Genomic DNA, 16,939 nt, shown 5'->3' with positions numbered 1-16,939 from the left:
TTGGAATTTAATCCATCGATGCCAGCTTGTTTATCTAATATGATGCCAAGAAACAGCACACTATCAGTAGGATAAAGTGTGCTGGAAGCAAGGTTTTGCGATGCAGACACTGAGATAAGCTTTTGCTTAGCTGAGAAAAATGACGAGTTAGATTTTGCAGTATTAATATGTAGTATGTTTAGTCGGCACCAGGTTGCAATGTTAGCCGCGTTGTGGTTAAGCTTGCACATTAATGCATCAGGACTTTTGTCTGAGGAGAAGATAGTAATTTCGTGAGCGTAAAGGATACAGTCAGAGAACTTCAGGCACTGCGAGAGCTCATTATTGTATATTAACAACAAGAGAGGTCCTAATATAGATCCTTTTAGTATACCACTGTTACTTGTTTTAGGGTGTAAGTGCTAGATATTGATACAATATATTCTCTATCTCAAATAGTTACTTAATAATCGCAGTGCTGGGACAGTTATACCAATAGAGTCCAATTTAGCAAAAAGTATATTATGAACAAGTGAATCGAACAACAAGTGAATCAAACGCTTTAGAAAGGTGAATAAATAATGCACCAGCAACATTTGCAGTGTCAATGGCCTGCCGAATCTCGTCTGTGTTTTTATTTTTATTTCAAGAAACCCCTAAAGGCCCTCACAACGAGGGTATTACATAAGGGGGTGACAAAAATTCAACAAACATCTAGAGAAGCGTATTCAAGGAATAGGCAACAAGAATAAAAAAGCAGAACAGCAACGCTCAATGAGACACAATGGAAAAACGCGACATAATAAACAGAACACAAAAAAAATATTAATGCTAAGTCAGTTGAGTATCCCTCCCTAAACCCAAAGTGATTTGGCGATAGGATATGAAATTTTGATAAATAACTGGATAAGCGTATTACAATTAGTTTTTAGATAATTTTACTAAAGAGCGAAAGTATAGCAATAGGGCGGTAGTTAGATGTTAGACGCTTATCTACATTCTTGAAAACAGGGATTATTTTGGCCTTTTTCAAAGAACTTGGATAGATTCCTGTTTCACTATGTGACAGAATATTTCAGATATTAGGTACGCTATAATTTTTTTGAGAGATGGGCTGAAGTTATCAAGACCAGGCCCTGTATATTTTAGACTGGAAATGACTGTCTTCAGGTGTCGCGGGATGAAAGAAAAAGCTATGAGGCACTTAGGGGTAAGTCTCAGTCAATGGATTGTCGTTCCCTTCATTATCTGCACAGAAGAAATTAATGAAGGAGTTTGCAATATCCAAGGGATTATCAAGGAGAAGATCACCCGATTGTATCATAGTTATTTTGGAATTACGATTGGATCGACCTAAAAAACAGTTTAATACTTTCCATTGTTTTTTGACATCACTACCGGCAGACTTAATTTCATTTTCATAATACAAAGTTTTAGCCTGTTTGAGTAGTTTTCCTAATAAGAATAAGTATTATACCTTTCGTGAAGTGCAGTGCTAAATGGCAGTTTTTTTGTTTTTCTATAAAGGTGGCTTTTTTCCATAAGCAATTTAGCAAACTGGTGCTCTGCTATAAGCATCAGTTTGCTATGCCAAATGAGCACCAACTCTGCACCACCTATGAGCACCAACTGTGTTATGATAACCATGGGTTACGAGGAGCTGAAAACGTTTTTTACAATTTATTACAACCGTGGAATCTAATATAGCATCAGAAATTATTTTTGAAAATGTGTTACAGGCAAATTCACAGTTATCACATGCCATTACTGGGGACAAGTCTGAAGCGCGCAATTATTTCAATAAAAGTTGACGAATTCAACTTCTTTCTGGTGAAGTTTGTATCAGTAGTGCCAGCAGTAGAAGTTAAGTGCATGAATGTTGGTTAATGGTCGGTTACTGAAGCTTCGACAATACTGCAGTCAAGGTTAGTAAGAAGATTAGATATCTTGGATTGGATTGTTTATTTGTGGGACAAGTTGGAACAGCAATGAACTTTTCCTATCCAAACCCATTTAGGCAGATAATGTAATCATTAAGTAGTAGGTTGGATGTATGTAAAGGTTAATATCGCCCATGATAATGACATTTTTCTGCTTGAATGCTAAATTATGCAGTAAATCACCTAGGGATAAGCAAAACGTGCTTCCAGATGAGGAAGGTGAACGATAGATGCAACAAACTATTAGGTTTTTCTTGTGAAAAAAAATGCATCATGAAATTTGACCCAAACAGATTCACAGTTTGCCACATTGAGTGTCAAATCGGATTGCCTATGGAAATGCAACTCTGAAGGCACAAAAATAGCAGCACCACCAAGATTACTGTTATCACGGTGATAGTAGTCAAAAGATTATGAAGGAACGCTACACAAGTTATTGTGAGATATGCAGAGCCATATTTCACTAACGCAAATAACCGAAATTATGATGGGTAGATGATAACAAATTTGTGATGCCATCCATGTTTTTTTGCAGGCTTCGCACATTGAAATGGATTAGTGAATGGCAGGGCGATGAAAAATTAGCCTCAAGTTCTTCAGGTAAAAAGTACGAAGCCATTGGACACAATTTAGATTGAAAGTTTGAAGGCTTATGCAAGGTTAGGTAATAATAGATAGATCAGAATCGGAAGCGATGCGAAATACTCGACTGTCGGGAGATTTCCGCACCTTGATCTGACAGTTTTCCATCCAGATGAACTGCCAACCTTTTTTCTTCTTTAAGGCAGGTGTCCTGGAGAACAAACGGTTATTGTCTGGCGATAGATGCTCATTGACGAATATCGCCTGCGTGTTCTCTCCTGAAAACCCTATACTTCGGGTATTCATTCGTGGCCCTTCGCGCCTTCTTCATAAATTGTTTTTTTTGCTCGAGAGCAAAACTGCATGATTATATTCTTTTGACCTGACTTTGCTGGTACACGATGCACTATGTCAACATAAGTGGCTGAGAATGTACAGTTGATTTTGTTGGCGATGGCAGTCGGGTTGTGGTACACTCCTCCCCCTGGGTACAAAATTCTCCCCTTTATTTCCAAGGTATTTAATCTTGAGTATTGCTCAAGGTCAGCGATTTTCCTTTGAAGGGCCTCGTTTTCAGCCTTCAGAGCACGGTTTGCCTCGGACAACTCAAGCTGTTGAGATCGGGTGGACTCGACTACGTCGTTTAAAAGCTTTAGACTTTCATCCATGTAACCAACTTTAGTTCTCATCGCATCAACGTCTAAGCCTGTGTCCTGAAGCTTAGTTTGTATACTAACTACAAGCCGATCCACTAATTCATTCAACCAATGCTTCAATGTAGCTTCTAGCTCATCCATTCGCTTACAAAGTTCAACATTTGTCAGCATTGCAAGGATGGCTAAATAGTGAACACAATGCGAATACATAAGCAGGGAAAAACAATAGCAACAACAATAGTAGCAGCAGTAGTTGCAGGATTGACAAATTCTAAAAAATATTGACACGTGTACATGTTTATCTTTATCAAGTGACCACGTTTCACCACCCAACAAATGTTATCGCTCAGCGCAGGATGCGCCTACATGTATAGGAAATTTCTAGAATGTTATCGATGCTTCTATCTGCTGCCTGTTGTCGCCAAACCTTGTGTAATTTGATTGAATGTATGCGCGTCCATTCATGATTCCATTGAGTCCATTCACGCATGTATGCGCATCCATGATTGCATCCATTCGGACTGTGCTCGGCGTCTGCAACGTTTCAGTGCGTCATGGACACGGTGTTAGCAGGCTTGCAGTGGCAGACGTGTCTTGTTTACTTGGATGACGTCGTTGTCTTCGCTGCAAAATTTCAACGATCACCTTAGGCGGCTTGCGGCAGTATTAGAGGCCATCTCAAGTCATCGGGGCTCACTCTGAAGCCAGAAAAGTGCCACTTCGCTTACGATGAGCTTCTGTTCCTAGGCCACGTCATCAGCAAATCTGGAGTCTGCCCTGACCCGCAGAAGACAGCTGCCATCGCAAACTTCCCACAGCCCATCGACAAGAAGGCAGTGCGTAGATTCCTTGGCATGTGTGCCTACTATAGGCCCTTCGTAAAGGACTTCTCACGCATCGCAGAGCCACTAACACATCTAACCAAATGCAATGTCGAGTTCAAGTGGGAAACGCCGCAGGCCGACGCATTTCAAGAACTCAAACGACGCATGCAGTCGCCGCCGGTACACTTCGATGAGGACGCCAATACCGAAATCCACACTGACACCAGTAGCCTAGGCCTTGCTGCCGTCCTAGTCCAGAGGAAAGATGAACTTCTAGTTTAGCAGAATGCGTTGTCGGGCAAGTTGGTTCGTTGTATTTGGAAAGATTGGATGCGCTTTGTAGACGATCACAAGGAAGAAGACAGGACAAGACAGAAGACTGTCCTTTCTTCCTTGTGATCATCTACAAAGCGCATCCAACCTTTCGAAAAGATGAACTTGAACGGGTGATATCTTATGCTAGCTGGTCGCTGTCAAAAGTGGACGGCAATTATTCTACGACTGAAAAGGAATGCCTCGCCATCATTTGGGCTACAGCAAAAATTCCGCCCATACCTATATGGCAGGCCATTTAATGTCGTCAGCGACCATCACGCGTTGTGTTGGCTAGCTAATCTAAAGGACCCTTCAGGATGGCTGGCGCGGTGGAGCCTCGGACTGCAAGAATATGATGTCACAGTAATCTACAAGTCCCGACGAAAACACGCTGATGCCGACTGCCTATCACGCGCCCCCATCGATCCCCCGCTGCAAGACGATGAGGATGACGACGCCTTCCTTGGAATAATAAGCGCAGAAGTCATCACTAAACAGCAATAAGCAGACCCGGAGCTAAAAGGCCTCGTCGAGTATTTGGAAGGGAACGCTGACATTTTCCCTAGGGCATTTAAGCGTGGATTGTCTTCGTTCATGCTACAAAACAACCTGCTCGTGAAGAACTTCTCATCAGTCCGCGTCAACTACCTTCTTGTCATTCCGTCAGTGCTGCGTCCAGAAGTACTGCACGCCCTACATGACGATCCAACCGCTGGGCACCTCAGATTCTCCCGGATGCTGTCGAGGATACAGGAAAGGAATTGTACTGGCCGCGTCTGACCGCCAACGTCGCCTGTTACATCAAGACATGCTGAGACTGTCAGTGACCCAAGACACCACCGAGAAGACCAGCAGGATTACTACAGCCGATCGAACCTCCTTGCCGACCATTTCAGCAGATCGGGATGGATTTGTTGGGACTGTTTCCGACATCTACATCTGAAAACAAGTGGATCGTCTTGGCAATGGACTATCTCACCCGCTTCGCTGAAACTAAAGCTCTGCTGAAATGTAGCGCATCAGAAGTAGCAAAATTCTTCGTCGAGAACATCCTGCTGCGACATGCGCCTCAGAAGTCCTCATGACCGACAGAGGAACGGCCTTTACAGCGGAGCTCACCCAAGCCATTCTGCAGTACAGTAAGACAAGCCACAGGAGGACAACTGCCTACCAGCCGCAGACGAATGGTCTCACAGAGCACCTGAACAAGACGTGTAGCCTGTAGCACAGGTTCGACCAATAAAAGTTAGTTTCATCTTCCACAGTATTGCTACTGTGTTCTTTATACGTCACTACCACGTGACAATATCAAGAATAAAAGCAACTGACCTGTAAAACCAAGGAAGTTCGCTTAGTTGCATGCTTGAGAATGCAATTGCTGCTGCTACAACAGTGATGCTCTCGCTGGGACGGCTTTTAGGTCAGGAATCCGGACTGTTCAGAACGCAGCGTGGCGTCTGCGCAAGCAGGTGTTTGGTGTGTTGCGACACCACGTACCCGAGCACACGAGGGTTGGACCCTCCCGCGTGTAGCCGTGTGCGGCTTAGCCGTGTCTGGGGAAAAGGGGATCCTGGGGGTTGAGCCGATGCTGGGTGTTTGGACCTTTAAGGCCCCCCGGCGGAGGCAAAACACCTCTTCGGCCTCGGCTTCACATAGACGGCACCCCCAGACTGACCCACCTGGAGGAAATCGGCAGTCGCCTTTTCCTGTCCTCCTCTCCAATCTTCGTCTTTCTCTCCCACTTTTCCATCTATCCTGTCTTCTCTTCACTTCTAATTACTTCCATATTTCCTGGCGGCAAGGGTTAACCGTGTGTAATATATCCTGTCTTGGGTATATATATATATTAGGTTATAGCGGCGATGATGCATGGCTGGCATCTGCAGGTATTATTCCCAACCTAGTAGTGTCCCCTAGTTGGGCTCGGTGGTGGGTGGCTACCATCGCCGCCGAATTTTCCAGTGCTTACATGGCAAACGCTTTTCCCCCCCTCCAAGATTGCCCTCCAAAACGAGGGCGCACCGAAGCAACATTTCAGTTCCTATTAAAACCAAACTACGACACCTTCCCAAAGTTCCATGTCCTTCACAGTGAAGGCAACACAACTATTAGAAAACTATCACCTTTCATAGTATCCAAATGCCTATCAAACACGATCGGATCAGGCTACAAAGCATCAAAGATGGCAAGTGGAGACCTCCTCCTCGAACTGACAAAGAAAGAATAAGTTGAAAAAATCAGTGAACTCAAAAGCATCGGTGACACTAATGTCACAATTTCCCCACATCGCTCGCTCAACACCAGCAGAGGAGTAATATCAGAAGAAGATTTCTTGAACCTCAGTGACGAAGAGCTCCTTGAGGGATTCCAGGAGCAACATGTAATCAAGGTACAAAGAATAACACTTCGACGAAACGACCAACAGATCCCCACAAAACACGTAATACTTACATTTGGCTCCAGTACTGTGCCAAGTTCACTCGACGCAGGCTACCTGAAAATCAACGTCCGACCATACATAACGAACCCGAGGCGGTGCTTCAAGTGCCAGAGGTTCGGACATGCATCACAATCATGCAGAGGAAAGGAGACATGCGCAAAGTGTAGTGCCAACGACCATCCATCTGACAATTGCAATGCTCCCGCACAATGTGTCAATTGCAAGGGCGATCATCCTGCTTACTCGCGGAGTTGCCCTTGCTGGAAACGAGAAAAAGAAATAATTGCAATCGCAGTAAAGGAAACGATCTCATTCTACGAAGCGAGGAAAAGGCTAGGGCACTTACCTCAAGCAAGCTATGCCAGTGTGACGTGGCAGGGGGCAGTGCCACACCGGTCTCAGGAATCTACAGGGTCCACGTCCGGTACTCCAGTAGAAACCTCAACCCGTAACCCGGGCCCGTATCCGTTGCTGCTCCACCAGCAACGGATACGGGCCCGCAGACAACAGTGCCGCAGAGCCCAAAGTTGAAGCGTACCCCACGGCCCGAGACGCGCGTCTCGGCGCCTGGCTCTCGATCGTCCAGTGCCTCGGAAAAGGCGATGGAGGTCGATCCAAAAACCCCGGCGTCATTGACGCCAAAAGACCCGCGCTCCTTATAGCGCACACAGAAGGAGAAACATAACTTCTGTGAGAAAGGGAAAGGTAACCTGAACGGTTACCGCCCTTCATAAGAGTAATCAGCTTTTAAATACATGTCACCTACAATTTGTAAGCTCACACACATCAGTATTTTTTTCCCAATTCCAATAAGATGGCTTTTATCATTCATTGGAACTGCAGAGGCCTAATTCACAATCTAGGCGACATCAAAGACATCATAAACAAATTATCACCAGTAGCATTCTGCCTTCAAGAAACGAACCTGGGACCCAAACATACACATTTCCTTAAAGGTTTTACTGTCATAAGAAAGGACCGCGAGCACTCCAGCCGTCTATCAGGAGGTGTCGCTATTATCGTCCAAGGCGGCATCCCCACACGGTACGTTTCATTAAATACTCCATACGAGGCAGTAGCTGTCACCATTTTGTCATTTAAGACTGTAACCATCTGTTCATTATACATTCCTCCCCATAGCCATTTCACAACTCTAGATTTGGAAGATTTAATTGACCAGTTGCCGGAGCCTTTTGTTTTAGTCGGTGATTTTAATGCTCACTGCACTCTTTGGGGTAGCGACAAGAATGACCAAAGAGGACAACTTATCGAAGATTTTATTTTGACTAATAACATCTGTCTTTTAAATTCAGGTGCGCCAACTTATTTTTCACCGAGTTCACGTACTTTTAGCTGCATTGATTTAGCATTTTGTTCTCCCGACATTTTTACCGATTTTATATGGGATGTACTGAAGACATCATATGGCAGTGATCATCTACCTGCTATAATCAACCTCACATCAACGCTACCCATTATATCTCACAAACCGCGCCGTTGGAAACTACAAATGGCAGACTGGTCTGTTTTCACAGAAAGTGCCAGGCTGGAGGAGCTTACTTTAACAGACTTGAGCATTGACGAAATAAATGAAAAATTTACTAACTGTATTATTTCTGCAGCCGAAAAGGCCATTCCGCAATCTTCTGGCGTTGTTCGCAAAAAGCTTAATCCGTGGTGGACATATGAATGCACCGTTGCAAAAAAACAGCAAAATAAGGCCTGGGGAATCTTACGCAGGTACCCAACACATAACAACCTTCTAAATTTTAAACAAGCCAAAGCGAAAGCTCGACATATCCGGAGACAGGCAGAAAAATGTTCTTGGCAAAAATATGTATCTACAATTAGTAGCACCGTTACATCCAAAAAAATGTGGGACCAGGTCAGAAAGTTTAAGAGGGACTACTCACCATACATGATACCCATACTTACACCTTCAGGCACTCAGACAACACTACAAGAACAAGCGAATATACTTGGGGAACATTTCTATAACATCTCTAGCTCTGCTAATTATTCAAACAGGTTCTTAAAATACAAACTCTTGGCAGAAAAAGAGAAGCTACCAACTGCGTGTATGTCAAGGGACGAATACAACGCTCCATTTACGTTACAAGAGCTTAACAGGGTTCTCTGTGCTGGCAAGGAAACTGCAGTAGGTCCTGACCGGATTCATTATTTATTTATTTATTTATTTATTTACAGTACCCTCAGAGTAAATATACATTATAGAGGGGAGAGGCTACATAAAGGAAGTAAAAAATGATATACAGGAAAGGCACAGTATAAGTAAAAATAGAAAATTACACTAGCTCACTAATTTACACAAAAATAATAGTCGCAGTTCACCATACAAATTTCATCATACACTTCAATATACAGGTTGGGAATGATAGGTAAATACGTACATAGTTAACTTTAAAAAATAGTACTTATACAATAACAAGTCACATGATGTATCGAGCGCAGGTTAATGATTTACATGTAGTTAACTAAAGCATTTCTAAATTGAACAGGATTACTTATATTAACAATAGATGCTGGCAGACCGTTCCATTCGTTGCATGTTTTAGGTAAAAATGATTGCGAATGTGTTAGTGTGTTGGAGCGAGGAACATGTACCTTATGCGTATGATCTCTACGTGAGGACATGAATGGTGCTGGGTTAATCCATGCCGACCGAAGCGCAGCGTTCTGGTAGTAAATCTTATGAAATAAGCATAGGCGTGATTGTTTCCTGCGGGTTAATAGCGAAGGTAGGTTCAGAGTAGTCTTCATTTGTGTTACGCTTGCTGTACGATGGTAATTAGCTAGTATAAACCGAGCGGAGCGATTCTGGACACTTTCAAGGCAGTTAATTGAGGTGGCATGATGTGGGTCCCATACTGATGATGCATATTCCAACTGTGGACGGACATATGTCGTGTATAACAAATGTTTGAGTGATAATGGTGCGAGCGAGAAGTTTCTACGAAGATATCCAAGTGTGCGATTAGCTTTGCTCGTTATAAAGTCGATATGGTACTTCCAGGATAAGTTATAGGTTATATGGACGCCCAGATATTTGTAATTTATTACGCTCTCTAAAGGAATGATATTAAGTAAATAGGCAGGACAAGCTTCATTAGTACGGGATATTCGCATTGATTTACACTTCTTGACGTTAAGCTGCATGTGCCATTTTATAGTCCAGTTATGCAGTGTGTTTAAATCGTCCTGAAGAGATGAAATATTAGCGTCATTAGTAATTTTACGATATATTACGCAGTCATCTGCAAAAAGACAAATTTTAGACGAAATGTTATCAGGTAGATCATTAATGTAGATTAAAAACAACAGCGGCCCAAGCACAGACCCTTGTGGAACACCTGATATAACTGGGGTTAGAGTTGAATTAACTTCATTAGCGCTTACAAATTGCATGCGGTGTGTTAGAAATGCTTTTATCCAATTAAGTACATTAGTATCCATGCTTGCACACCTGTCCCCAGCATCCGTAGATGCTCTCCTTAAATTTTTTAACAAAGTATTTGAATCTAGAAGCATGCCAAAAAATTGGAAAAACGCAATAGTTGTGCCTTTTTTAAAAACAGGTAAATCCCCCACATCCCCAAGCAGCTTTCGACCCATTGCCCTCACAAGCTGTTTGGCGAAATCGTACGAAAGTGTCGTAAATGCAAGATTAACTTTCACGCTTGATACACGGAACTCCATCGATGTTCACCAGTGCGGTTATAAAAAAGGGTGTTCAACGAGAGACCACCTCGTCCGACTTGAACACGAAATACGTGAAGCATTTTTACAGAAACAGCACTGCCTGGCAGTGTTTTTCGACTTAGAAAAAGCGTACGACACCACGTGGAGATTTGGAATCTTACGTGACCTCGCCGCGTTAGGAATCCGTGGCAAAATGCTAAACTGTCTCGCTGATTTTATGTCCAACAGAACATTCCAAATCCGTCTAGGCACTGTGCTCTCGCGCACATTTATCCAAGAAAACGGCGTGCCACAAGGTTGCGTACTTAGCACAACACTCTTTATAGTAAAAATGAACTCTGTCAACAAAGTTATTCCCACCTCCGTTATGCACTCCATATATGTCGATGATCTGCAAATAGCATGCCGCGCCTCAAACTTACGAACATGTGAAAGGCAGCTCCAGATAACAATAAATAAACTAATGGCGTGGGCTGAGAAAAATGGCTTCCTCTTCTCTACTCGGAAAACTGTTACAGTGCTTTTTTCGCAAAAACGAGGGTTGTACTTAGACCCGGATGTAAAATTGAATGATGTCGCGCTGCCGGTAAAACAAGAATATAAATTCTTGGGAGTAATCTTTGACAAAAAACTAAACTTCCTATCCCACATTAAAACACTAAAGATTAAGGCAAATAAAGCATTGAATATCCTGAAAGTTTTATCTCATAAGCACTGGGGTTCCGACCGAACGTGTCTTTTACGTATTTACCGCTCTCTTGTTCGCAGCCTTTTAGACTACGGCTCCATGGTTTACGGCTCAGCCAGACAGTCCTACATCCAACGACTTGATCCAGTACATAACCTTGGACTGCGACTGGCAAGTGGTGCCTACAAAGCTTCACCCATTCAAAGTTTATACGTCGAGTGTAATGAACCCTCCTTACAGCAGTGCAGAGCATTACTGACATTTTCCTACGTACTAAGAATTCAGTCATCACCACAACACATATGCTACAACATCCTCACACAATGCAACTCACGCCTACACTATACAAATAAACCGAACATGATCAAACCGCTTGTCCTGCGATATGAGGAATATGTCCAGGATTATGACATCCCCCACGAAGTCCTCCAGGTTGCCAAGAAACCACAACGGTTGGCCCCATGGTACAATTTCACGCAGTTGTGCGACTGGACATTAACACATTTAAAGAAAAGAAACACTCCACATGAACACATCATACAAGAATTCCGTGCTCTTCAAGACAAGTATCAAAATCACATGGAATTCTACACGGATGGCTCCAAAACAAAAGAACACGTGGGTGTAGGGGCCGTAACATAAAATTGGGAAACAAGTATCCGTCTACCAATACATGCTTCTGTTTTCACTGCTGAAGTTTATGCTGTATGGGTTGTAGTTAAAAAGATTATCACTGGCAAGCACAAAAACACAGTCATATACACTGATTCCTTAAGTACACTGAAGGCTCTAAATCTGAAATCTGAGTGTGAACCCCTGTTAGGGGACATACTAAACATGGTCGCGCTTAACAAATATGGGAGATCAATCCGCTTCTGCTGGGTACCAAGTCATGTTGGGATACCGGGTAACGAAGCAGCCGATAGATGTGCATCGATAGCAGCGAACAAAGAGATAACAAACACAGCACTTCCATACAAAGATAGCATCTGCGCGATTAGAAAAGCCTTAACGGCGAAATGGCAACGCGAATGGGACCGTTGTGCTGACAACAAACTACACCTCACAAAACCCATAGTTGGCGAGTGGAAGTCATGCTATCATCAGGAGCGGTTCATCGAAGTAGTTTTATGCCGACTATGCATTGGGCACACACACCTCACACACAATTATCTACTTACAAAATAAGACGTGCCAACATGTGAAAAATGCCAAGAACAACTAACAGTCATGCATATACTACTCACATGCCCACACATTGAAGTACAAAGACGAAAGTTTTTGCACAACCTATATCAAATGCACATACCTCTACATCCTGCTTTAATTTTAGGAGATGATTCGATAATCCAATTACCTGACCTGCGTAAATTCCTAGACGACACTGGCTTTTTAAACAAAATATAGATTAACACGGCCTGTCTCCTCTTAAATAGTATTGTAAAACACCTCATGTTTGGCGCAGCATAGCCTTAGCCGCTTTTGCGCCACTAAACCACATTTAACCAACCAGCAGCGTGGGGATGGTGTCAGTGGAGTGTACACTGAGACCAGCAGGGTAGTTAGTGCCCCACAGGCACATGTACGATGCAAGGATAGTCAGCCAGGTAGCCACCACAGCTATCTAGAGGACAGCCGATGTAGCTAGCCTGTGAAACCAAGGAAGTTCGTTTAGTTGTGTGCTTGAGAATGCAACTGCTGCTGCTACGATGAAGTGATGAGGGGCAGGCCGTACTGGTCTGTAACTGCTCAAAAAAAAGAATAAGGCATTAAAAGTAGTCTCAATGATGGACGGGTAACCTGAAGTGGATAACTGCTCTGTGAGATATCTGTGCTGTGGCTGTTTATAGGGTGACTGATCGCGAGTAGAATGAGACTATGATAAAGGACGAGACGTGCAATGCGGTGACGAAAAGAAAGGGACAGTAGGCTGGATTTTGCTTTCAGAGATGAAATGCTGACGTCGTATGAGTAAGAAGAGTGAATGAATCTAGCGGCATGACTTTGGACTGCTTCTAATGCATTGATTAAATACGCTTGGTATGGGCCCCATATGGCAGATGGGTATTATAATTTTGGTATAAGTGATTTATACACGAGTAATGTTATATGGGGGGGGGGGGGGGGGCAAGACGGAGATCGTGCTTGAAAAAAACTGAGTGTTTTATTTGATGCTGAAACGATGTTAGCAATATGGTATGCCACGATAAATCGTAAGACAAGGTTATTCCTAGATATTTAAAGATGGTACTAATTCAATTGGGGTGTTAATGATAGAATATTGGAAATGATGTGGGCTGTGGCAATGAGAGAAGGACATGAGTTTGCATTTACTAGGATTGAGGGACATTAGCCAGTTTTTACACCTATTTGGCATGTTAAGATTTGCCTGGAGACTAAGTTGAACATGAATGTTACTGATGGTGTGCTATGCTAAATGATGAAGTCATTGGCGAACATTTGAATACTGCAGGAAACATGCTCAGGAAAATCGTTAATATATATTTGGAATAGAAGAGGAATAGAAGAGTTCAGATTGTGAGGGAAGGGTCGAACAATCGTGGTAACGGAGGCGAAACTGTTGCCGAGAGGAACGAGGCCGTGTGCATTTTCGGTAACCCTACTTTAATACAGTGATGAGAGAAGTGAAAGTAACCGTGTTAGATAAACACTAGAAAACATGTAAGCACTGCACACTTCCCTAATGTTAGCCAACGAAGAGAGTCCCATGGAATTATATAGTCCCACACCGCGATAAACAGTGCTTGTAAGCGTTCATCCTGTGGGCGTCGATGTAGTGTCGATTCCGCTTCATGATGACGGCAGGGACGAGCGTGGCATGGGCAGACGGGTCGTAGGTGGACGAACATCGAACAGTAGGGTAGGCCTGGCACTGTTTGGTCCCATACAACCAAAGGAAGGCTCAGGGCTGGAATTTGTCCCAGTCTGAGTACAGCGGACCATGGTCGGCTGAGGAATTACCAGGTAAATGAAGTAGCCAGACAGCAGCTGGGCTGTCAAGACCCGAACCAGACGAGTTCTTGCGGCCTGGCACTACATGCTTCTGTGCTGCTCCACAATCTTTTCCCAGCACTTTTTTTCTCGTTCTTTGCTTGTTAGTTTGCTATTGGTCAAAATTGTTCAATTGTCATTTCCAGTCTTCTTGCTTTTCTTTATCTTTAACATCGTCCTCGTGTGATTTCCTCTAAGCACTGCACAACACCATGGACACCATGCACCATATAAGAATACTGTGCACGACATGACAACACCCCCTTCCCCCCCTTTTGCATGCTTATTTGGAAAAGAAAAACAAAAATACCCGAAATGTGCGCGAGACAGGAAACACAAATGTTTCAGCACAAAGCAATAAATGACCATATTCACTTAAATGTACACAGACTCTTGCTCAATGACAACAGATCAGTCCACTGAAGTCAACAACCAAGATCAGTCCTATGTTATCTGTCGTATGGTTAGTGCCTATGGCTGCAACCTACTCATGTAATCAGCACCACCATTCTCTGAACTTTTATTTACGCAGTAGCATATGAATGACAAAAGGAAAAAGACGGGACATAGTGCTGTGACCCATCTTTTCCCTTTCGTCGTCCATGCGCTTCTGCGCTACTGTGTGAATAATGCCATACCAACTAGCCCACCAGTCGGTCCTTTTGTTCTCTGAACCTTTGATACGCTCCACACGGAAGGTATACTTTTCCAATGCAAGCATAAAATTCTACTGATCAAATGCTTGGCATGCGAGAGGTACTGTAGTGGTTGGTGGTCAGATTTAATAACAATGTTCCATAGAGGAAGATGTGAAATTTTGCAATTGCCCAAACTAATACTAGACACTCTTTCAATTGCAGAGTAGTTTCTCTGCTCGCGGGGCAAAAGCTGGTGGCTGGCGTGGAGGAGACCACAATGTTTCTGCATGAGCACAGCACCAATACATGTAGCAGAGGCATCTGTATGTAACACGAATGTCTTTTTTAGATCGGCTGCTTTGATTACTGGTCCAGATGCAAGAGCTTATTAGAGCATTTGAAATGCTTCTTCTCTTTTGGAATTGCAGTCTACCTTGTTCTTTTCCATCTTCCTTGTCATCTCACTCAGGGGCTTGGATTTCTTTGCATAATGAGGTATCAGATCCCGGTAATATCCTGCTAGGCTGAGAAAACAGCGAAGCTGTTTCTTCGTTTCTGGATTTGGGGTTTTCGCGATCTTCGCTATGGTGCTCTTTACCGGATGGATCTTACCGTCTCGCAGTTGATGACCAAGGAAAACGATGGAGGTCATCTTGATCTCGCATTTTTGAGGCTTGATTTTCAAGCCCGCTTCTCATATCCTCTGAAACAACTGTTTCAGGGTTCGTAGATCTTCCTCCCATGTAGCTGTGGCGATCAGAACATTGCCTATGTAGCGTACTGTGTTTGGGATGCCCTGCAGTAGCGTCCTCATCAACCACATAAACACTGCTGATGCCATCTTGATTCCAAAAGGCATATAAAGAAAGTGATAATGTCCTAAGGCTCATTTCGGTTGAAAATTTTTTTCTAAGGGTACTTGCCAATAACCTTTTGTGAGGTCCAACTTTGAGGAAAAGTTTTGTTTCGACTGCGGCAAACATAATGTCAGTCCTTGGTATAGTTCGTCGTCGAACACCAGAACATTGTTGATGTGACGAAAATCAATGCACACACGGTAGCTGTTGTCTGGTTTCTTGACGATTACCGAAGGTAAGTTACAACGTGAGTGTGATTGCTCAATAATGCCCAGCTTCAGCATATCTTGGACCTGTTTCTCTACTACTTCATTGCAAACGGCAATGGGTATTGGGACATGTAAATCATTGCTGACGTATTGAGCTCTACTTCACATTCCACTTGAGTCGTCTTCCCAGGAACTTCTGAAAACACGTCTCTGAATGTGTCGAAGAGATTGCTGATATTAGCACATTGTGCTTCGTGTAGTTTGCTACCAAGTGTTATTGAATTAATACTTTTGCCCTTGTTTACTTTAAACATAGACAGGGGGCTGTCAGATTCTTCTTCGACAACAATGAATGATGAAGCCTGAGGAACGACTTCTGGCTGACATTCTTCGTATCGTTTCAGCATATTAATACGAAACAGTTTTGTTGCGTGTCCCAGGTCCAACCAATAGTCATGGTTACTCTTCTTCCCTGTAACCTGAAATGGCCCTTTCCAATGCATAAGTAGCTAGCTTTTGCTGGTTAGGAGTAGTATGAGGGCCTGGTCATAATACTTCTTTTGCACGTTTTTAGCTTTGGAGAGATTTTCTTGTGCCAGCCTAAAAGTCTGTTCAAGACGTTTTCTCAGATCAAGCGCATATACACATGTGGTCTTGGCATCTTCATTTAGGTCATCCCCGGTCCACAGTTCCTTGAGAAAATTTAAGGGGCCTCGGACATGTTGGCCATATTGTCACGTGGTAGTGACTGTGATGAACACAGTAGCAATACTGTGAATGGTGAAACTAAATATTTATTGGTCGAACTTGTGCCCTCAAAACCAAGTTACACTTAAAGCACAACGATAGCAGCGAACACAGTCGCAGATCGGCGAAAATCTGATCAGCGGGTCAAGCGCGTCGGCTTTTATACGTCAGTCGTTGAATGCTCCAGAGTAATTGCTGGGACCCGTGTGTCTTCCACAAAGTTCTTCACTATTCGCGTCGCACATGCATGCAATCAGATTACACAAGGTTTCATTTCAGCGAAGTGGGTGAGGTATTCCGTTGCCACGACGATCCACTTAATTGTTGTTGAC

The 16,939-nt window shown here is 43.3% G+C and overlaps 1 protein-coding gene across 10 annotated transcripts in view; it reads left to right on the top strand.

Moving 5' to 3' along the window:
* LOC126543811 (RCC1 domain-containing protein 1-like) overlaps nucleotides 1-16,939 on the top strand; it is a 123,447-nt gene that overhangs the window by 28,085 nt on the left and 78,423 nt on the right. For 5 of the 10 annotated variants that reach the window (XM_072286042.1, XM_072286043.1, XM_055061156.2 and 2 more), the window contains one exon: nucleotides 11,225-11,322. The exons of the other annotated variants lie outside the window; for them this stretch is intronic. In XM_072286042.1, coding sequence (XP_072142143.1) covers nucleotides 11,225-11,322 — 98 coding nt within the window. The remainder of the gene's footprint in view (nucleotides 1-11,224; nucleotides 11,323-16,939) is intronic. 10 annotated transcript variants of the gene reach the window in all.

Source organism: Dermacentor andersoni, chromosome 1 (genome assembly GCF_023375885.2).
Source record: "Dermacentor andersoni chromosome 1, qqDerAnde1_hic_scaffold, whole genome shotgun sequence".
NCBI classification, from domain to species: Eukaryota; Metazoa; Arthropoda; class Arachnida; order Ixodida; family Ixodidae; genus Dermacentor; species Dermacentor andersoni.
This window is presented reverse-complemented; position numbering and strand designations above follow the sequence as displayed.